Source organism: Ipomoea nil, unplaced genomic scaffold (genome assembly GCF_001879475.1).
Source record: "Ipomoea nil cultivar Tokyo-kokei standard unplaced genomic scaffold, Asagao_1.1 scaffold0418, whole genome shotgun sequence".
In the NCBI taxonomy this organism is placed as follows: Eukaryota; Viridiplantae; Streptophyta; class Magnoliopsida; order Solanales; family Convolvulaceae; genus Ipomoea; species Ipomoea nil.
In genome coordinates, this window is record NW_017616846.1 from 913,379 (window position 1) to 935,129 (window position 21,751).

Below are 21,751 nucleotides of genomic sequence, written 5' to 3' on the forward strand. Positions count from 1 at the left end.
AACCAAATGAGTAAGGGTTCAAACTTCACCTTAAACATTTAATATAATATATATGCATTATTAATAATAATAATAAAAAAAGAGTAGAAAATCGATCGGTTTTCCGGTTCAGATTTAATCCGAACCGATCGATTTTCTCAAACCAAGTACTGATCAATTTTTCGGTTTGAAGCTGAACCGAACCGGTTCGAATAAACTAAAAATCGAAATGCCCAGCCCTAATTTTTACCATCAAAGAGAGTAACTAATTAACTAATTTCCTTCGCTCCTTAATCTTGCCTAAATGAACTTCATTTTCTAGAATAGTAGAGGCCAAAACAACTCGTTGTGAGATGAGAGAACCAAACCTTTTTATTTCCCTATAACAACTCGTTGTGAGATGAGAGAACCCAATCTTTTTATTTCCCTATTTGAGTATATTTATTTATGGTTTTATCAGACAAAAAATCACAATGAAATAAACCAACTTAGGTTACTCATAAGTCATAATTAACCGGCTCAAACTAAGAAGGTTAATAAGTCGCTTCTATTGAGAGTCGAACTTGTAACTTTTAATTACCATACATATATGTTTTATTTAACTTTATTTATTCTTTTTTTTTTTTTTTTGAATGCTAACTTTATTTATTCAATTACGAAGTATTTTATTTTATTTTTAAGAAAATGTATCAAATAGACTACTGAATTTATCATTTTTGTGCAATTAGTTCATTGAACTTAAAAAGTGTGCAATTAAACCATCAAACAATAAAAAATTATGCAATTAAGATATACCATAAAAGTAATATATATCATCATATTCGATCTACTATTTTTTTTTTTAATATCTCAATTGCACATATTTTATTTGTTTGATGGTTTGATTATACACTTTTTTTTTTTTTTAATTCAATATCTCAACTGTACAAAAGTAATAAATTCAGTGGTCTATTCAATTAACATTTTCGTTTTATGATTGTTTAGAAAACAAGTTATAATCCAAATTAGGTGTGGATGAATGGATGATGGCTGGGTTTTATCTTAGCTTCTTTAAGGGAAAATCATATCATCCTTTCATCCTTCCTCTTTAGTTGAGGGAGGGATCAATTTAGCTATTATCCTAATAATAATAATAATAATAATAATAATAATAATAATAATAATAATAATGATATATTGAAATCGATTTTAGTCTTGTAAAGAAATCTCTTACTATATATATAATATGTTGAAGTTATACATTCAATTTATTCATTTTTACACATAATATATATGCGAATTCAAGAATATAAGATTTTGATAAATTGACCTATTAAATCAATTCAGATACAAAGAACAAATTAAACTCATCCCAATATTAATATAAGTATACACAATAGAACAACCCAAACTCAAAATACCTTAGACATTGGCCTTATTTAACAATTAGCTGATAGCATTTAGTGGATTATGTTAGTGGTTTGTAAAGAAATGCTTGGTAAAGTAATATGTTTACTATTAGTTGATAACAAGTAAAAGGTATAAAAGGACATTAATAATAATAATAATAATAAACAAAATGACGTGAGATCATTTTTGATCCCACATCGGAAGTGGAATAATGAAGGGGTGTTGAGCCCCATCTATAAAAGGAATCGGAGCTCAACGCACCTTCACTTTCACCTCTTGCACGTCCTACATCGGATGAGCAAGAGAAGTGGAACTTGGGGCTCCTCCTTTAATACACATAGTAAATTTTTATTTTATTTTATTTTTAATGGAGGACATTTTGGGGGAAGATAAATCCTTTTCCAGAATGCTAACAAAGCAGCGTTTGAGATTTCAAATGTTTAGAGCAAATTCACTACTCCAAATCGCTAAGTTACCAAACAAATATTTCGGTGCGGATCTACCATTTACCAAACAAGGCCATTGTGTGCAAAGAATCACATATCATTGCCATTGATGACAAAGATTAAGGGAAACTAAAATGATGCCAAAAGAAGAAGAAGTTATTCTCTATCCAAAGAAACAAGTCTGGATGCTACTCACAAATTTACAAGTGTGCTTAGACTTTCTAATGGTGGATCCCTCATGATGGTTTTTTTGACGGCCTATTTGTACCCAAAGGCGTTTCTTGTCAATATTTCAAGCATTCAAACATCAAAATAACAGTTTTTCAAGCATTCCATTCAAAAGGAAAAAAAAATAAAAAAATCCAATTTTATTAAATACAAATAATTAATTAAAGCTTCAAACAAATTTGAATTACAATTCTTCATTTATCTCCACTGTAGTGTGATATTGATTTTGTGAATGTGACGCAATGAAAAATAACACATATGACTTGAAGAGTGAATAAGGTAGAAAGTAGAAAACGAAAAAAGAGAAACCTAAAACCTATACTAAATGTAGAAAAAATAAAAAATAATTATAACTTTAGATTTCAGTTACACTGATCGTAGGGCACTCAACATTGGTACTAGGCTTTAGTCTATACTATAAAGTATAATACACACATACAAAATGATAGTGGATTATTCTTTTTAATGAAAGGACCACGTCAGGTCGAAATTCAAAATTCAGAGGATCACGAGTGATCGATTTGAAAGTTTGAATTAACTTCTTATAAAAATAAACAAATGGGAAAGAAAATGTAAAAAAAAAAAAAAAGATAAAATTAAAATAATAAGATTAAACACGACAATATTACAATAGTCGATGATATAATTACTCTTTTAAAAAATTACACTATAAATTTATAGTAAGTGAATTTATTGTGTCATTTCTTCTCAAATTTTAAAGTATTATCATTCAAGGGTAAATTTGTAACATGACTGACATTCTTTTTTTAGCTTTCATTTTCTCGATCCCATCATTCAAATTATATTCAACATAAACAGTAATCCCTGTGAAAGCCTGTGAAGATCAAAGGCGCAGAATTCTCACCGGCGGATGCACTGTGCTTTGTGCTCTCTTCCCAATTCCCAAGAAAAACTCACTATATGTATCAGCACAAACTCCATTAAAACTCTGACGTCATCCTCCTGCTCCTCCTCCTCGCATCGTTCACTTTCCCCTACACCCTCAAACCCGCCGATCCACCCACCGCCCATCGCCGTCGGTGGACGGGCCGGATTTCTAAACCCTCGGAAATCCGGAGCCCTTCATGATTCGATAGCGTGGATCTAAGCTCTTAGAATTTTTAATTGGATTCCGCTTCGGAAATGGCTGCTCCGAATATGGATCAATTCGAGGCGTATTTTCGGAGAGCTGATTTGGATCAGGACGGCCGGATCAGTGGTGCCGAGGCTGTTTCCTTCTTCCAAGGCTCCAATTTACCGAAACAAGTGCTTGCTCAGGTTCCTACTATAGATCCCTTATTTCGACTCGCACGCACATGAAATTTTGTTAGAATATTTAGTTGAAGTTGTGGCTATTTAGTTGAAGTTCTAGAATTATGATAAGCTAAATGATGCGCATGAAGTTTGATAATGTATCAGTATACTGCGTGCTTCTTTTCTATGCCTACTTGTTGAATTTTAATTCCTAAGTCTGGCTAAAATGTTCGGAGAGATTGATGAAGGTGGAAAATGGTAAATTGATATTATGCTACCTATGTGGACGATTCCAAAGCATAGACATTGGAGCTCGGAAATCAGAGAGAATTTTGAGCTTTAGAAGACAGAATTATTTTCACTCAGAAGCCCACTTTTAATTATAGACAATACTAATGGGCAATGGCTAAAACTTTAAGGATACTAAATCATTATCAGCTACATGAGATGATAAATATATAATTGTAATTATAATCCATAGAATATGTAATATGATTACACACTTGCTACAACCTAGGGAGTTTTATATAGGCTCACAATACTAACATGGCTAGAACTAGAAGAATAGTAAAGCATTATCAACTAACATGAGATGATAAATATATTATTATAATCTAGAGAATATCTAATATCATAGCATTGGAGGGTTTAGATAAACTCTTTTTGTACTCGTAAGTTAATATGTCAAGTGATTTGGGAAGAGGAGGGGAAAAAACCGAAATCTTGTGGTTTGGGCTGTTTGCACTGGGAGTGGGAGAGTTATATGGATATTCAGTTTCCACACTAAAGAGCTAGCAAGCTAGGTTAATGTCAAGAGTAACTAAATTCTGGTGTTGTGTTCTTGACATGCCCTTTTCTTTTTCCTCTTTATGTAATCAATTATATTGGATTTTTAAAACTAAAATACCAATATGGCTTTTGTGCAGATATGGATGTATGCTGATCAAAGTCAAACAGGATTCCTAAGTCGTCAAGAATTTTATAATGCTTTAAAACTAGTTACTGTGGCTCAAAGTAAACGAGAATTGACTCCAGATATCGTTAAGGCTGCTTTGTTTGGTCCAGCTTCAGCGAAAATTCCACCGCCCCAGATAAACCTTGCAGCCATACCAGGCCCTCAACCAAATAATATGTCAAATTCTCCAGTTCCTTCAGTTGGTGCTGGTGTTCCAGCAGCAGGTCCAAGTAGTGGAACCAGAGGTCCTCAGGTCTTTCAACCTCAACAAAGTCAGGTTGCAAGGTCTCCTCGACCACCTGCTCCTAGCACTACTTTCCAGTCTCATCCGGCTGTTTCAGGTCCAGGTGTGCCAGTGGGATCCACTATGACTTCTTCAAATTCTCCTATTTCCCCTGATATGAATGGTGGTAGGACTAGTGGCTCCCAACCAGTGGTAACACCCCAATTGTCTTACAGAGGTATCAGTCCTAAGAGTCATGATGGATTTGGTCTTGTTGCCTCTGGATCAACCCCTCCACAATCAAAATCACAAGATGCTGCTTTACTGGGTCACCATCCTCCAGCTAAGGACTCTATAACTCATCAAGCTACAGGAAATGGATTGGCTTCGGACTCTCTTTTTGGAGATGTTTTCTCTGCGACATCTATCCAGCCAAACCAAGCTTCTAAGCCACCTAAATCTTCTGCTAGTAGTGTATCAATCTCATCATCTCCAAACCCTGTATCTTCTGGTTCTCAACAAAAGGTTAAGTCTAACTCAGTTGATTCTTTGCAAAACATGCACTCTAAGCAACCAGCAGGTTATCAGCAAACTCAATCAAGTGTGAAACAATACCAACATGTCCCGGTGCAAACTTCCAATGCAATTCCTGGTGGAGCTGGAAATACCGCTTCTAGCCAGTCACAGCTTCCTTGGCCAAGAATGACCCAGGCTGATGTTCAGAAGTATAGTAAAGTCTTTGTAGCAGTAGACACAGACAGGGATGGAAAAATCACGGGTGAACAAGCACGCAACTTGTTTTTGAGCTGGAGACTGCCTCGAGGTGCATTGTACTTCACTTCTCTAATTTTCAAGTGAATTCCTGTTTTTTGTTTTTGTTTTTGTTTTTGTTTTTTGTTTTTTAATTTATTGCTTGGAAGGTCTATAATTGGTTTGTGATGGTGACAAGCCTCTGTTGAGAAGGTATAAATGTGGCTGATATAGTCCTATTTGACCTACTAGCTGCTGTTTTAATTTTTCATTCACTAAATTAAAAATGAAAATTATTAAAAGAAAAAAGTAACTGGTCATACTGAACCTCTAATGCTCTGAATGATTAGAGGGTAGTTATGTGGTTGGAATGAGGACAATGGAAGCATAAATATAACATCATATGTAGGCTAGATTGATGCTGTTCTCTAACTTAAGCATACAGACGCAAGAATTTTTTTTACTTTTAAAGGAGTTTGACTATTTCATACATTTTACATTCTATTGGCACTTTCAGTTAATTTGGTGAATATGAAAATTGTTGTCCTACATACCTTGTTTTCTTTGGCAAGAAGTTGTATTGTTTTGATCAATTAAGTCAATTCAATGTCTTCCTCACCTATCCTTGCCCTATCCCATTTCAACTCAACTCAAACCATCCTTAATGCTAATCAAGTTGAGGTCGGTCAATTGGCTTATTTCTCCATTCAACTGTAATATACTGAATCTGTTGTTATCTATTAAGCTGGCTTATATTATTTCTTAATTACTTGAGTCCATGTATGTTTGGGTCTGTCTCTTTTTCACTATTCTCTCTATCTTTTACACTCTTTCTAATATGTGCTGGCATAGTTGAACATGTCTAAATCAATTTAATTAGTTCTCTCAATTTTCCACAGTAAGCGTAAATTCTGTCTTACCTTAGACAAAGTTATTCCTAATTTTATTACTTGTATTCATGCATACATCCAAATCACAACCATCTTGCCCTGCACATGCTACCATAATGCATAGTTGACCTGATGGCTGTTCAGTAGAACTTTTCCTGAATTTTATGGCCAAAGAGAATGCTTGCCACACATTTTTCACCTCTTTCAACTGGCATTAATTCTATGATTAACATCATTATCTTGATTTCTTTCCTTCTTATAATAGAACCAGCAAATAAGAAATGTGTAAACTCAGGCAGGTTCATTTCCTCCCAGGCAATAATGCATTTTCCCTTATATCTAATGGTTCTGAAATAGCAGAGCAAATGATAAGTTTTAAGTATACTGAATTTCCACCTCTAATCCTGACTGTCAGTCTGCATAATTTTAGAAAATGATTTCACACTCACTGCCGGTAGTAACACTAGTGTACGCTCTTGTGAATCTTGTGTAAGCATTCTTAGATGTACTTTTTTGCCTTCTGAGTTTACATGGTTCATCCTAGAGTCTGGATCTAATGCAGTGCCTTCTGGATTTTTCAGAGATTTTGCGGCAGGTATGGGACTTATCTGATCAAGATAATGACAGCATGCTTTCTCTGAGGGAATTTTGTATTGCTCTCTACTTGATGGAACGATACAGGGAAGGTCGCCCTCCTCCTCCAGTCCTACCAACTAGTATTATGCTTGATGAAGCAATGGCTGCTTCTGGTCAACCTACTGCAGTACATTCTGGAGCAGCTTGGAGACATACTCCAGGTATGTACTTTTTGTTTCTCCCTTTTATTGCATGCACAAACTCTTTGCATCTCCAATACTGCAATGTACTTCATGACCTATTTCTTCTTTACCAGGTATACCACAACCACAGGGAACAAAAGGTACACATCAAGCAGCTCCTGGTTCATTTGGGAGGCCACCTCGTCCAGTTCCAATTTCTCAGCCTGATGAAGCTAGGCAACCTACTCAACAAAAGCCTAAACCTAAAGTTCCGGTGCTTGAGAAGCATCTTGTTGATCAACTTAGTTCAGAAGAACAAGATTCTCTGAATTCAAAGTTCCAGGAAGCAAGTGAAGCAGAAAAGAAGGTAATGCATGCAACTTCTTTTGTTCTCTGTAGAGTTTTGCAATCTCTCTCTCTTTTTTTTTTTTTTTTTTTTTTTTTTTTGGGTTCTAAAACTACTACATACTTGAGTTCTTGGATTAGTGGAGACTATTTGGCTTTGTGGAGGTGTGAATGTATCTTAATATCATGTGAAAGACAATGTTGACTTGGGGGGAACTGTGGGCAACACATACACATGCAGATTGCACTAATTGCCTTTGATTGTGTAATGTTTATGACTATTATTTGTGTATGATGTTAAACCTAACCATAATTGTCAAATGCTATAGTTTGTCTGCAAAAAATAAAATAATTGATACGATTATTGGTATGTTATGTTATTTTTCCATCTTCAAACCGGTAATTTCTTCAGACTGTAAATCATGTAAACATCAATAGCTAAAAAAATTTGTTTTTCTATTGTAGGTATCATTACCCTTTTCCCTTTTGTTTGAAAGTTATCCAAATCTAGAATTATTTTAATTTTTTTTTTCCTGGGCAATCATAGAAAAATATGCTTCATTATGTGCTTTTTATGTCATATTTATGGCAAGGGTAATATGTAAAATAGAATGTTAATGTAATGCAAGAAGGACGGAGTGGTTATTTCTGTATATGTGAACTTGTTCTGGTTGTTGCTTTCATTGCTGAAGTGATGCAAAGAGCATACATAATATACTTTTAATGTGAATTACACAGGTTGCAGAACTGGAGAAGGAAATAATGGATGCAAAGGAAAAAATTCAGTTCTTTCATGCAAAGATGCAAGAGCTTGTGAGTACCTCTGAGCTTCACTCCCTTCATCCCTTTCCACTTAAATTTACTTGCAAAAGTTCACCCATTACCCATACTTGTGCGGGGTTGGATGAAGGAGTGTATTATTATTGCTAGCTCTTTAACCACTCCACTCATATGGTGTGTGATGTTCATTTGATTTGTCTGATAACCTAACCTTTTCAAGACCATTGTTTTTGTCAATGTCAAATAGTTTACTGCATGGTTTTATGTTCTGTTTTCAATGCTAAGATATGTAGTTTTCCATTAACCATGTACTGATGTACTAGGAAATCAATAAATTGTTAGAAGGACAACATATTATTTTCAGTTTTGTGACTTTTGTCCATCAATAGATTATTTTTCAATAATCTCTACCTGAATAGGCTAGTTTTCAATTTGATAATGATTCCCTGGTTTAGGTTGGATTTGAGTTTGAAACCAATTTATCATGAGAGTATTTGGTTGTTACGTGGCCTCTTATCCTATAGCAGATTATTGTACCCTTAAGGGCTCCTGGTCTTGTCTTTCAATAAGTTGTTTAAATTCATAGCATTTATTTGCAATGTAAATTTGTTGCTGAAATTGAGTGCTCTAGATTTGGATTTTCCCTGTTCTAGCTGGAGTGTCAGATTGTCCAGGGAAGATAGACACTTATGCTTGATGTAAATTTTTGCCAAGCGGTTATAGATCCTGTAATGACCATGCTTTACTCTACTTCTGTCCTGATATATTTTTAGTAATTTTGAACAACATTTGTTTTTTGAAATGCCCCTCTTTCTCTCTCTCTCTCTCTGGAACAAATCCACTCACATGCTGATCACTTTCTTCTTGACATATTAGACTCTGAATATATTTTCCCAGATGGACTTAATTAAGGCAAAGATTGTGATATCTGATTCTTTAAAATCAAGATAGCCCCACAGTATCATTATTTCACAATCAGAGTTCTTGTAATAATTAATAAATGAAACATGTTATCTATAGAAATGTTTTTGGGTGATGTTTCTTTTGGTTTGAGGAATTAATGTCTAAAAGTGGGTTGCATTATTGACACAGCCTGCTTTTTGTACATGATATGTTTCTATCAGATTTTATATAAAAGCCGATGTGACAATAGACTAAATGAGATCACTGAAAGGACTTCTGCTGACAAAAAAGAGGTAACTTTCAACCTCACTGATTCTCATATGCACTTCCTTGTAAATAAATGATCTCATTGAAGAAAGTTGTATTACAGGTTGAATTATTTGCAAAGAAATATGAAGAGAAGTACAAACAGACTGGAGATGTAGCATCTAAGTTGACAATTCAGGAGGCCACTTTTCGTGATATTCAGGTAATTTCACAGCTTCCACTGCTAATTTAAAATGGAAGCTCAATTTCTTGGCCTTCTATTGGGTAGTGTTTTGATTTTGACAAAGTTTGTCTGATTACATGGTAAAGTCCATCTCATAATGTTCTGTTGCTCTTGAAGGAGAAAAAGATGGATCTTTATCAAGCAATTGTCAAAATGGATCAAGATGGAAATGCTGATAGTACTAAGGTAGGTTTTACCAGCTACTTCATCCATGGCATATGTGAAACCTCTCTAAGCTTGATGTCTTTTTTTTTTTTTTTTTTTTTTTCATAGGATTGTGCAAATCACATTCAAAAGGATCTTGAGGAGCTTATAAAATCATTGAATGAACGTTGCAAAACTTATGGTCTGCGTGCCAAACCAACTTCACTGCTGGAGCTGCCATTTGGTATGTGTTTGTATTGCTTAAACTTTGGGGCTTTCTTATTTGGATTTTTTTCCTTAGGTGGTCCCTATTTGTTTTGAGTTTTGACACTTCGACACTTCAACCACATAGCTTCAAAAGTGGCTACATGATCTGTCAATTCTGCAAGACATTAACCACTGAGAGTTCTTTTGTTAATGATATAATTAAGTGTTTCACAAAGGGACTAGTAGTGACCAACATTGCTTAGTTCAGGGAGACTACTAGTAGAAGACAAACTTAACCACTATTAATCCTTGAACTATATAAAGTAAGCCATTGTAGAAAATGGCTAGGCCCAACAAAGGCCAACATACATCTTCAGGGCTAATTTATAAATTTTACTACAACTTTTTCTGTGTGGACAGCAGACGTCAAGTTATTTATTTTGAACTTGTTATGAAAAGGTTACTTAGTATTTTCTTTCTCCCCCCTCCTTAGTTTTCATCAATCGTTTATCATGAGCTAATTATTTACTTTCTTTTGCATACCATGTTTCCTATAATTGGTCTCACACATGATCTGTGTATCAGTCAATGCTTTGATAGTTCACAGTCTACTACGGATAAATTTCATAATGTCATATTTATAAAAAATTTCCATTTGGTGTATCTCTTTCTCTGGTTGATACCTCTGCTATAATGATGGTTCTCTAATACTGATAATTTGTTAAAAGGTTGGCAACCTGGCATCCAAGAAGGAGCTGCAGATTGGGATGGCGACTGGGATAAGTTTGAAGATGAAGGTACAATGAAAATTCACTTCTAGGTCCATGAAAGGGACATTCAATTCCTTTTATTAATATCACCAACCTTCCTTCTTTGTTCCCCTTATTCTTGTTGGTGGTTAATTTATAGCTGTGTTCCAACCTTTGTGGGCTTCACAGGTTTCACATCTGTGAAAGAACTCACCCTTGATGTGCAAAATGTCATAGCTCCATCTAAGACAAAATCTTCCCTAATTCGGGAGAAAGTATCTTCTGGAGATGCCAGAGAGACAGGAAAATCACGCTTGGATGATGTTGGGGCTGAGAATTTGTCAAGCCCGGTAAAAAGTACAGTGGTGGATGAAGTGACATCTGTCCATAGTGATGACCAAAGAGCAAGAAGTCCTCCTGAAAGTCCGTCAAAGCGCAATGCATTTGATAGCCCCTCTAAGGAACTGCGTGAATTTCAACCTAGGAAGGAATTCAATTTTGATGGTTCACCCCATGCAATGCAAGGGTAATGTGGCTGTTTTGTTGTTCTCTCTGTTGATGTCTTTTATATTTGTCTTCATTAAGCAAAAGGGTAACAGAAGTTTCAATATCATCGATTCATTTCTTGAGTTGTAGTCAAACTCATAGGCATTCTTCTCAGAAACCTGAACTTTGTTTTTGATTCACTAGTGCAGTGACCATGGGGGTGCTGAATCCATGTTCTCCAGTGACAAAGGTTTTGATGGATCAGGTTGGGGTACATTTGACACAAACTATGATTCAGATGCTGCATGGGACTTCAATCCTGTTGCTAGTAAGGTACGTGTAAATGTGTTCCGTGTAGCTGAAGATTGTGAGGCAAAAATATCCTGTATGTTCAAAGATCTTGTGTGGTCCTGGTATATACATGTTTATACTGTATAGGTTTGGTCTGAAGTAGCAATATATTATTTTAAATCCTTTAGTTCTCTTGTTCTTGTTTGGGAGATTGGAAGACTGCATTCTAGGTCTGCAGGGGGGACAGTATACTTGTATATTCACTTCATTTTTTTTTCTTTGTAGAACGCTGATAATGAGAGACAGAAGGAGGATCCTTTATTTGGTTTCGATGATTGGGGTCTTGCTCCTATAAAAACTGGATCCAAATTTGCAGTCGACACAGTTCCCAAGCAGGGTCCATCTTTTGACTCTGTTCCTAGTACCCCAAGTTACAATACAGGTGCTGCACCGGCAGGTGATGTATTACCAAAACAAAGCCTATTCTTTGATTCGGTTCCTAGTACTCCAAGTTACAATGCCCCCACACAAGCTGGAGACAAGTTTTCAAAACAAATGCCATTCTTTGATTCTGTTCCTAGTACTCCAAGTTACAATGCTGGATTCACACAAGCTGGTGACACATTCTCAAAGCAAAGCTCATTCTTTGATTCTGTTCCCAGTACTCCAAGTTACAATGCTGGATTCACACAAGCTGGTGACACATTCTCAAAGCAAGGCTCATTCTTCGATTCTGTTCCTAGTACTCCTAGTTATAACACGGGGTTCTCCTACACAGAAAATGCATACTCAAAGCAAAGTCCTTTCTTTGATTCTGTGCCAAGCACCCCTGCATATAGTTCCAACCTACACGCAGATGACATTTTTCAGAGGAAGAGCTCCTTTGCTGATTCTGTTCCAAGTACTCCAATGTATGGCTCTACCAACTCCCCAAGAAGGTTTAGTGAAGGGCCTGAAGAGTTCTCAAGAGACTTCTCTAGATTTGATTCCTTCAGCTCGCATGATGGCAGTGGCCCCTTTGCACCTGATGCATCCTTCTCGAGATTTGACTCCATGCGCAGCACCAAGGACTCTGAATATGATCACGGTTTGTTTCCACCACGTGACTCTCTAGCAAGATTTGATTCCTTCCGCAGCTCTGCAGACTCTGAATATACCTTTGGGAACCCTCCTCCCCGAGACTCATTTGCAAGGTTTGATTCCTTCCGAAGCACTAAGGACTCAGAATACAGTCATGGTTTTGCATCTTTTGATGATGCTGATCCATTTGGATCTAGTGGGCCATTTAAGTCATCATTTGAGAGCGAGACACCACGGAGAGACTCTGATAGCTGGAAAGCCTTTTAATCGTCAAACAGACTATGATGTCTTATTCTCGTGTCCTCCACACTTGTTTTTCAGCTATTGCTGCTTAGGTTTCCTCTTTGATAATAGCAAATTGGCTTTGTGAGGTAGATAGAGAAGGTGTGCAAAACTAGTTGAAGTCATGGTGGGCAGTGCCCTTTGTGTAATTTACCATCCTGGTTTGTTTTCCTTTTTTTTTTTTTTTTTTTTTTTTTTTTTTTTATTTGGGGGGCGGGGCTGAGGGGGGGTAGGGTGGAGTGGGGGGGTGGGGGGGGGGGGGTTCTTTTTTTCCTTTACTGATTAGTATTTTTTTGAAGTGAACAGACTTGTGTTCACGTATTCATTTCTTCACCACCTACGTGTATAAAAATGTGTAAAAATATTGTGCAATTTTGTGTAAGTTGCTATTGGCGAGTAAAATTTTTCTTTTTGGTAAACGTTTTAATCTCATCCAGTTCTCTTTTCATCCATTGGTTAATTTGTACGGAGTAACGCACCTACTAAGCTTTTTTATAGTATCAAATACTTGTAATGTTAATGGATTTTGATGAAAATATTTTGCATGTTTTATAGCAAGGTGGAATTAGAATGATTTTCAATATTGATGGTTAGTTATGTATAATGCAATAATGAGAATAAAGGTTCTAGAAATACAAAAATCAAAAATAAAAAAACACCAAATATAAACACACACACACAAAAAAAAAATCAAAACAGAAATTTAAAAATACTAATCCTAACTTAAAAATCAAATTACTACCATACTTGTTTTTAATTAGAGAATGATGTTTTTAATTGAATGGATAATTAAATCTCATAATTATCAATCAAACGCTAATTATGATTTTGATTTTCATTCATAATGTATAAAGTTGTAAACCCATGAACCAAACAGCGTAAAATTACATATCCTGTCCTACAACACAATTGTAACTCCATACACAGAGTTTACAGTATTTTATGCCAAGAAAAGGAGACACCTGCTTTTATACATTTCCAAATTATATTAAACATAAAATTGAAGGCAAGAAAACTGGAGCAAAAGGAGTTGTCTATTACTGTATTACTCTCTCCGATAGAGAGAGAGAGAGAGAGAGAGAGAGAGAGAGAGAGAGAGAGAGAGAGTGTGTGTGTGTGTATGTGTGCTATTAAGCATTTAAGCACTAGGTCCAAAGATAACCACCAGGGAAGACCAGGTTCCATAGACAGCAAAAACTATGCCAAAAACAATGATTACCCCATCACAAGCAAAACCAAGAACCCCCAATTCTTCCTTGTGCACAATCAGGTGAAACATTGCAGGCAACACAAATCCTAAAACCACACACACACTGCTCCCCACGAGTGACAGGAAATCGGCAAAGTTAGGCACCAACAATGCCACCAAGCTCACACCCAACACCATTCCCCATCTCACCAACAAGCTATACTTCCCTTCACACAACCTCCTCTCCATCACTTCATAAACCGGGTTCATCATTGCCGGGAATGTGAAGAACAGGTTGATGCACAGCCCGATTTGGACTATGCAGTTGAGCACCCCCTGCCCGAAATTGGTTGTGATGATCTCCTGCGTTTCTTCCCCGAATGCAAAGTACCCCAACGCCCCAAACCCACCAAACATCAATGATATGAAGGCCATTGTGAGGGCAAGGGTAGTCCCAAACTTGGATTTTTCCCTCATCTCTGATTCCAGGGGCAAAACCATTCCTATCCCTTCAAAGGCATACACTGCCACACCAAAACCATAGAAGAAGGCACTCAACCCACGAAAGGTATGCAGAACAGGCCTGTTCTGCAAATACACCAAAACATCTTCAACCATCACCACCCCCATGGCCCCCAAATCCACCACATCTGCAAAGATGCTAAGAGGGGCCAAATGGGTCAATGTAGGGATTGAATTCAACCCCAATTGGAATGGGAAACACCCCCACAGATACAGAGTCTTTGGTGAAACACCCAAGACTTTAGGGTCAGGGTTTGTGAGAGATACAGGATTGAACAGGTATGATAAAGTATTAGATATGAAAATGGTGTATCCTACACAAAACCCAGCTTGTGAGAGAACAATCATAGCATCAACAGCAAACCTCCCCACAGGCCCACACACAGCAAACCCTAAATCACCAAAAGACGAGATTTTGGGAGATTTGGGATGGGTTTCAAGCTTCCTCCTTGTGTAGACTAGAAGCATCATACAGTAATAGGTACAAAATGCCACAACGGAGAGCGTGAGAGCCCCCATGACCCATCCTGTTCGCTTGAAGGCGTAAGGGAGGCCCAGAACACCTGCCCCAACTACGGCAATGAAAATATTGGCAAATGTCTTGGTTTGGGAAGAGAGATGCTTTTGATTCCTGGAGAGGAGTGGGGTTTCTTCTCTGGGTTGGTTAAGGACATGAGACGAGGAGCTCGCTTCATCTTTCTCAACCACCATTTTTTCACTCAATTTCTCGATCCAGGACAAGGATAGTATCGACAAAACCCAGAGACTACGGATCCAAAATTACTAATAATTTAATGGAGTTAATAGAGATCAAAGGAATATGAGCAAAACAACTGAATTTCACAATTTCTTCTCATCCAAATCTGTCAGAAGAGGAGTTGCAGAGATAGGAAAGATTGCAAATTTAATCATTGGGACCCAAAACAGTTACATCTGAGAAAGTGATTTTTTTAAAAGATATTTCTGTTTATGCAAGTTAATTATCAAAAATTTAATTAATTAATTAAAATGAATAGCTGTTTTCAACAACAAATAAAAATAAAAAAATGAATAGCTCTTGTGGTTTCTTTTCATCAAATTCATTATTTCCTTTTCTGGTTCTTTTAAAAATCATCTATACTCACAATAAATAATTTATTATTTATATTAAAAATAAAAAATATTTAAATATTATAATACCATCTAATAATGACTATTTTCTTGACATATGAAAAATTAATATTGTAGTGAAACAAAAAAAAATGTAATTACAATGTTTTTTTAACATGTAAATGTTATATTAAAATTAAAATGTTAAACACATAATTATTATGCATATAATAAAATAATATTTCGCAATAATTTCAATCTTATTTTTATTTTATGTAATCTATTAACTTTATTTGAATACAAATAATTAATATATCAAATTAAATATATTATAATTTATAATTTATAATTTAATAATAATTATTAATATTTTAGTGTTATTACTTATTAAGCGACACCCAACCAATTTGACTATTACTAGGAGGGTATAAAGAATTGAATTGGGTAGTTTACCTAGTGAAATAGAAGCTAGCTTAGCATGTTTGAAATGATTCAATTATTCAAATGTTAGCATACCAAATTCCACCAAAATATACCTTTCATTCCATGCCCATCTATCAAGTCCCAACTACATTTCATCAACCCTTTACATACCCAAAATATATATATAGTCATCAAGAATTGGCATCATTCACATCATCTCAACTCACCTCAATCATTCTCTCATCTATTCACTCAAACCAATCACACAAAAAAACACAATGGCTGCTCTCAATAATGCCTTCCTTCTTTCTCTCATCATCACTCTCTCTCTCTCGACCACCAACACATGCCTTGCGTCTCGCCGCCTTTTGCAAGTGCCCGGTGGCACACTGCCGCTTCCCTCTCTGCCTCAGCCTTCATTGCCAACAATTCCCAACTTGCCAACAGCCACATTGCCACCACTCCCAACAATCCCATCTTTGAACCTCCCAACCTTGCCATCTGTTCCAAAGCTAACGATGCCTCCCTTGCCGGCTAATATTCCTCTCCCCACTTTGCCCGCCGCTGCTATCCCTTCCATTCCGGCCATTCCTACCCTCTCGCCGCCTCCATCAAACTAATATGCACCTGCAAAGACATGACTATATATATATACTGTTATTCTTAAAGCTAGCTTATATATACTTTATGGCAGTGTTGCAAAAATCGCGCCTAGGCGCTAGGTGGTCCCCAGGCTTAGAGGGCCCCTAGTGATTTTTTCAACATTGCTTTATGGCTTTTGTTTTCTGGTTCCTAGCTTGTGTGGATCTCTTTCTTTTTTGTTGGTGATTATATTGTATATGCCCTTTGATCATTTGCTGTAATTCTTCATTTCCATTACACAATACAGAGCTTCCTTCTTTTTTCTTTTTTCTTTTTTATGTGAATTGAAACATAAGAAACAATCAAGGTGTGCTTAATGAGTTTAGAACTTCCATCTGATAAAGTATAAGACCACAATTCAATGTCTATAATGTAACTATTCCAGACATAATGTTAGGCAGCGGCTTGAAGAGTTGAGTCCAGCGTCTTGTCATCGAAACGTGGCACTAACTACTACTTAGTATAAGGAAATATTAGAAAATAAAGTTGTGTTTTCGTTACTGATCTTAACACAATTAGTATCCTACCATTTAAACGCTATAACTTTTGGCATAGTAGCAAACAGACAAGTTTAGTAGTGAGGAGGAAAACCATCCAATACACAATATAATCATGAAGAGCAAAGATGCACTTTCAGCATTTATTGATATGATAAACTACACCCAAGAAGTGTTAACAATTAAGTGAAGAAAAACAATGAATTCTCTCAACTGTCCAAATGATACATAGGCTCTATTGAAGTCAAGAATGATGAATAATGGTGTGGCCACAACCCAGGGACAGCAGAAGCTCAGAAAAATCCCAAACAGTGGTAATGGCTCCATGTTCATCTATACAATATATTGGTACAAACCCATCCCTTTTTATATGCTACTCAATACACCCTTTAAGAGATCCAGTCCTTCAGCCGATATGCTCCTCCTCCTCGAGAATCTCGGGATTTCTATCCGAGGAGGCGGGTCGGGAGAGAAGCACACGATCACTACTGTCAGATTGTCGCACGTGTTGCGTTTGAGTGCCTCCCTGACCAGCTCTTTCGCGCACTTCTCGGGATCATTGTGCAGCATAAGCTCCTTCCTCACAATTGTTACCGCGCACTGGCTGCTCATCACATCCCACAACCCGTCACACCCCATAATCAAGAACTCGTCCTCCTCTGTCAAGACTACCTCTTCCAACTCTGGCTCCGCGCTTAGAGGGTACTTTGAGCCTTTCGGGCCCTTCAGATGCCAGTCACCGAGAGCTCGTGCAACTGATAGTTGGCCGTTGAGATAACCATCATAAATCACACCTCCTAGTTTTTCAATTCGCAATCTTTCAGATGCGCAATTGGGCTTGTGGTCCTTTGATAACTCAATTGCTCTGCCTCTTTTTCCTAGCACAGCTCGAGAGTCCCCAGCATTAGCAATTAGCGTTGTCCTGTGAATTGCCAGCATAACAAATTAAAACCAGCCCAAATAACCACAATCGAGAAGGATAATAGGAAAAAAAGAAATACAAAATCCACTCAATTGAGCTGAATGTATTTGGAGAGGTTGTGTTAAGAAAGCATAGAACCACCCGGCAAGGAAAAATTGATACAAGTAAAAATAGACATAGAGACCTCCATAATACACATTGTGTTTCTCAATTCCCCTTGATAGCTTACTAAAGCTAAAAACAAAGAAACATATTCCATAACCTACTCGGAGCAGAAGGCGATAAAAAGATTGTTGAGCATATAGCCATTAATGTGCAATCCAACTATCAGCTTAGTGGAAGTGGAAAGTTATGCAGCTTATTTTGGAAGATGTGTGGGTCTCAGATAGGTAAACACATCAATATCTTACCGTCCTAACATAAGTGCAGCCAGAGCAGTTGTACCAGAGGAACTATCAAGTGATTTAGCATCGGCTAGTGCATGATCAGCTTTCACAAAAGCATTCCTAATAGCTCTTTTCACGGAAGAAGGAAAATGGGAATCCTCAACAATGAAGTTAAGGAGATTTTTTTGAGCAAATGTTGCAGCATCAACACCACCGTGCCCATCAAACACCTGAAATCAAGACAAAACCTCATCAAGAAACTATAAGTCTCGAACAAATTTCAAAACTATAGGAGTGAGTGAAACTAATTTTGTATCAAATTTCAAAACATGATGTGGCAATAGAACCATTAGCAAATGGTTAGGGGGAACAGCAACAGATTTCTATTCAGTCATGTTATATGGGATTTTAATAAATGAAAATGTAGGTACATACCCCAAAAAAAGCACTAGGAGAAGGAAACTTTTGGCCAGTATTAAAATGTTTGTGAAGATCATCCACACAGATGTGCGTATCTTCCATATATGTTTTTGGTCCGATTTCAGAGCAGCTTCCCGAGCGAAATACAGGGACAATGCCAGGACTCTCAATTGGTGGAGATTTAAGACCAGTAATTTGGCTTGTCGATTCCTAGAAATTGGATTGACCAAGAAGAAGTTATAATCAGTAATTTAATATACCAAATAAATGAACACTTATTGCATTGAGTCCATACTAACAAAAGTATAGAAATTTGCATAATAAAACGGATAAGATACTAACTAGACACTATGTAACAAGAGTTCACAAATTGTTCAAAAATTAATCCATACTTCACTGCTCTTTTGGGATATAGTTAGGATCAAAAGAGACATAATGCGTTTTTAACCAGATTGAATTTATGTAAGAATTACCCGTGTAAAGCAAGCATTTCAATCATGAAACAGATGGAAGCTTTTACGTAAAGATCTCAAAGTTATCCAGTATTTTACCATGCTAGAAAACCTCTTTGTTATACGGGAACTTTTGTGATTGTCCAATCAATAACCTTTTTTCATCAATGCTATCTAAGCTCAAGATGGATTCTAGAATCATCCTGTCAAGGTCTAATGGATGAAAACTCTGATCTATTCCATTAAATGTTCCTAAAAGGAAACTAGGCTTCAACTTGGAGAATCCCATTTTAAAAAGATCCATTTCATAGCTATTATACATTTATACCTCCTAATGCCTAACAATCACTAATTTAAACATGCTCTATTGCCAACAATCAGCTTGAGAAATGGTTTAAAGACAAGGAATTTAGTCAAGAACAATGATCTTCATGTGTGTTCCAAATCATGAATAAAGCTACAAAGGGGTCAATGAAATAGGGATCCACTCACCAATTCAAAGATACCTGCCAAGGTTGCCTGACTGATACTATGTCGGATCATGAGATTCCTAGGAGGTTTCCCTGCATTTCCCTGGCCTGAAATATCAATCTGCCCCTGATTTCCATCTACATTGGATTCCATCTCATCCTTGCAAGCCTCATTCTCTGATCCCCCGACACACCGTGGCGGCGAACTACACGCTGAAGTCATTCTTCTTTCCAAACCAATTAATCCATCAAATCTCAGAATTGATGAAACGTCTTGTAAACCTTAAGCTACAAATAGCCCTCTCAACAATCCACATTCACTTGGCAAGCAATCTTAAATTGCATTTTTTAAAAAAATATAAAAAAAAAATTAAATTTGCTTCTGGGGCATTTACTCAAGCACGTGGACAGCTATACAAGTGTTCCATCGATCCTAACTCAAAGACAGCACAAGAACCGACACTTATGGGCAGGAAACTACCACCAATCTATTATGATCCCCCTCCATTCTTCCTGCTTTTGCAAAGAACCAAACGCATCCCAAGATTTAATCTTTTTCTCGATTTCAAATAAAGAGTTTAAGTAATACGGAAGGTACGCGAGAAAATACGCGTAATTCGGAAGCACAGAGAGGAAAATGTACAAGAATTGAAGGTGAAGCAAGAACCAACGCAGAAGGTGAAAATGAATTTGATGAAGAGCGAAACTAAAGCTTTGGAAGAGAAAGGAAAGGGCAGTTGGTATGAGTGGAATTGGAGGTGGGAGCGAGGTGAATGGCGATTCCTGGTTTGAGCTATCAAGGCCGCCATTGTCGGTATGAGCTTTCATGGGGAACTCAGTTGTTGACACGTGGAATGCCTACTGGACGGTATATACTCTTTCCCTCTCGGAAAAATCACAAAAGTCTTGTGGCCTTGTGGGAAGCACCGAGCCACGCCCACCCAGACTCTATTTGTGTACTTGTTTGAAAAATCATTTTTATTTTTCGTGTCACAATAGAAATCGTAATTATTACTCCGCATTTAAGAATATGTATTAGATAAATTTTAAAATATTACAATGAGATAAATTAATTTAAATATTAACTATCATATACTATTATGACATATGCGTTATCATTCTAAATGGATGAAAGTCATAAATTCGAATCTAATGGTGGTGATTTAAGACTCATAAATTAAAGTATATACTTGACATTATTTATAAATACATATTTTTTTGTTTATTTATTAATTAATTGATACGATGGAATATGAAATTAATTAAAAAAAAATACATGTAATACTAAAAATTATTGAATACTTTTAATATGAGGATATAATATAACTTGAATAATAAGTAAGAGATAAATGAATTGTATGTGTAATTTTAATTTATATTTTAAAATCGTGAATCTTATAAAGTATAGTGAACTTTTTTCAAGAGAAAGGAAGTAAAAGGTAGCAAAAAGTTACAAAAGCATTGCCCAAATAACACCAATAATATCAGCATCGCATGAAGTAGAGCGTGAACATTTTAAGGAAAATGGTGAACACGAAAACCATATGATAGGGACTCATGGTGAGTGGCAAGCCAGGCCAATGGTGCATTGCCAATTGGGCAATTGTGTGTGCATAAAGTATAGTGACCTTTGATTATTTCAAAGTCTAAGTTGCAATCATTTTTTGTCAAAGTACCTACAAGATCTATCTATTATACTGTTTTATTCAATTTAATCTTTATATCTTTATTTTGTTCAATTTAGTCTTTGTACTTTCAAAAATGATACAATTAAAGACAATAGTTAATGATGTTAATATTATTGTTAAGGGAAAATGGCACTTTTTACCCCTGCGTTATATACTTATAGCTCTTTTTCCCCCTCAATTATTTAGGTAAGCACATTAGCCCCCTCAATTATTTTAAAAGTGGTGCTTTCCCCCCCCCCTCCCCCCCCCCCCCCCTCCCCCCGATATATTAAATTGACATTTATACCCTTAAAGTAAACAATTTATTTATTTTACTTCAACAAATTATTGCGTATACGTAGGGATGACCACGGTTCGGTTTGAATTGAACCGGATACTAAAGCAATCGAATTAATAGTTTTCGGTTATGATTCAGATCTAGA

General features: G+C 36.4%; 3 protein-coding genes across 6 annotated transcripts; 1 reads left to right on the top strand and 2 right to left on the bottom strand.

The window, feature by feature from the left end:
* Nucleotides 1-2,840: 2,840 nt before the first annotated feature.
* On the top strand, nucleotides 2,841-13,048 carry LOC109172604 (epidermal growth factor receptor substrate 15-like 1). The gene is made up of 14 exons (XM_019321792.1): nucleotides 2,841-3,320; nucleotides 4,223-5,297; nucleotides 6,696-6,911; nucleotides 7,007-7,239; nucleotides 7,956-8,030; nucleotides 9,122-9,193; nucleotides 9,271-9,369; nucleotides 9,508-9,576; nucleotides 9,664-9,778; nucleotides 10,470-10,538; nucleotides 10,680-11,016; nucleotides 11,186-11,309; nucleotides 11,553-12,812; nucleotides 12,887-13,048. The coding sequence occupies exons 1-13, from the start codon at nucleotides 3,186-3,188 to the stop codon at nucleotides 12,612-12,614; spliced, it is 3,681 nt and encodes a 1,226-aa protein (XP_019177337.1). The 5' UTR covers nucleotides 2,841-3,185; the 3' UTR covers nucleotides 12,615-12,812; nucleotides 12,887-13,048.
* Nucleotides 13,049-13,541: 493 nt separating this feature from the next.
* LOC109172605 (amino acid transporter ANTL1-like) lies at nucleotides 13,542-15,259 on the bottom strand. Of its 4 annotated transcripts, none has more exons than XM_019321795.1 (2): nucleotides 13,751-15,259; nucleotides 13,542-13,702 (listed from the first exon to the last, which is right to left on the bottom strand). In XM_019321795.1, the coding sequence occupies exon 1, from the start codon at nucleotides 15,049-15,051 to the stop codon at nucleotides 13,768-13,770; it is 1,284 nt and encodes a 427-aa protein (XP_019177340.1). In that variant the 5' UTR covers nucleotides 15,052-15,259; the 3' UTR covers nucleotides 13,542-13,702; nucleotides 13,751-13,767. The 4 variants fall into 4 exon arrangements, with proteins under 4 accessions (XP_019177340.1, XP_019177341.1, XP_019177339.1 ...); XM_019321796.1 differs by having other exon boundaries at nucleotides 13,542-13,699; nucleotides 13,748-15,259; XM_019321794.1 differs by having other exon boundaries at nucleotides 13,542-13,706; nucleotides 13,737-15,259.
* Nucleotides 15,260-17,107: 1,848 nt separating this feature from the next.
* Nucleotides 17,108-20,567, bottom strand: LOC109172607 (probable protein phosphatase 2C 47). The gene is made up of 4 exons (XM_019321797.1): nucleotides 19,664-20,567; nucleotides 18,735-18,929; nucleotides 18,324-18,529; nucleotides 17,108-17,913 (listed from the first exon to the last, which is right to left on the bottom strand). The coding sequence occupies exons 1-4, from the start codon at nucleotides 19,862-19,864 to the stop codon at nucleotides 17,358-17,360; spliced, it is 1,158 nt and encodes a 385-aa protein (XP_019177342.1). The 5' UTR covers nucleotides 19,865-20,567; the 3' UTR covers nucleotides 17,108-17,357.
* Nucleotides 20,568-21,751: the final 1,184 nt, after the last annotated feature.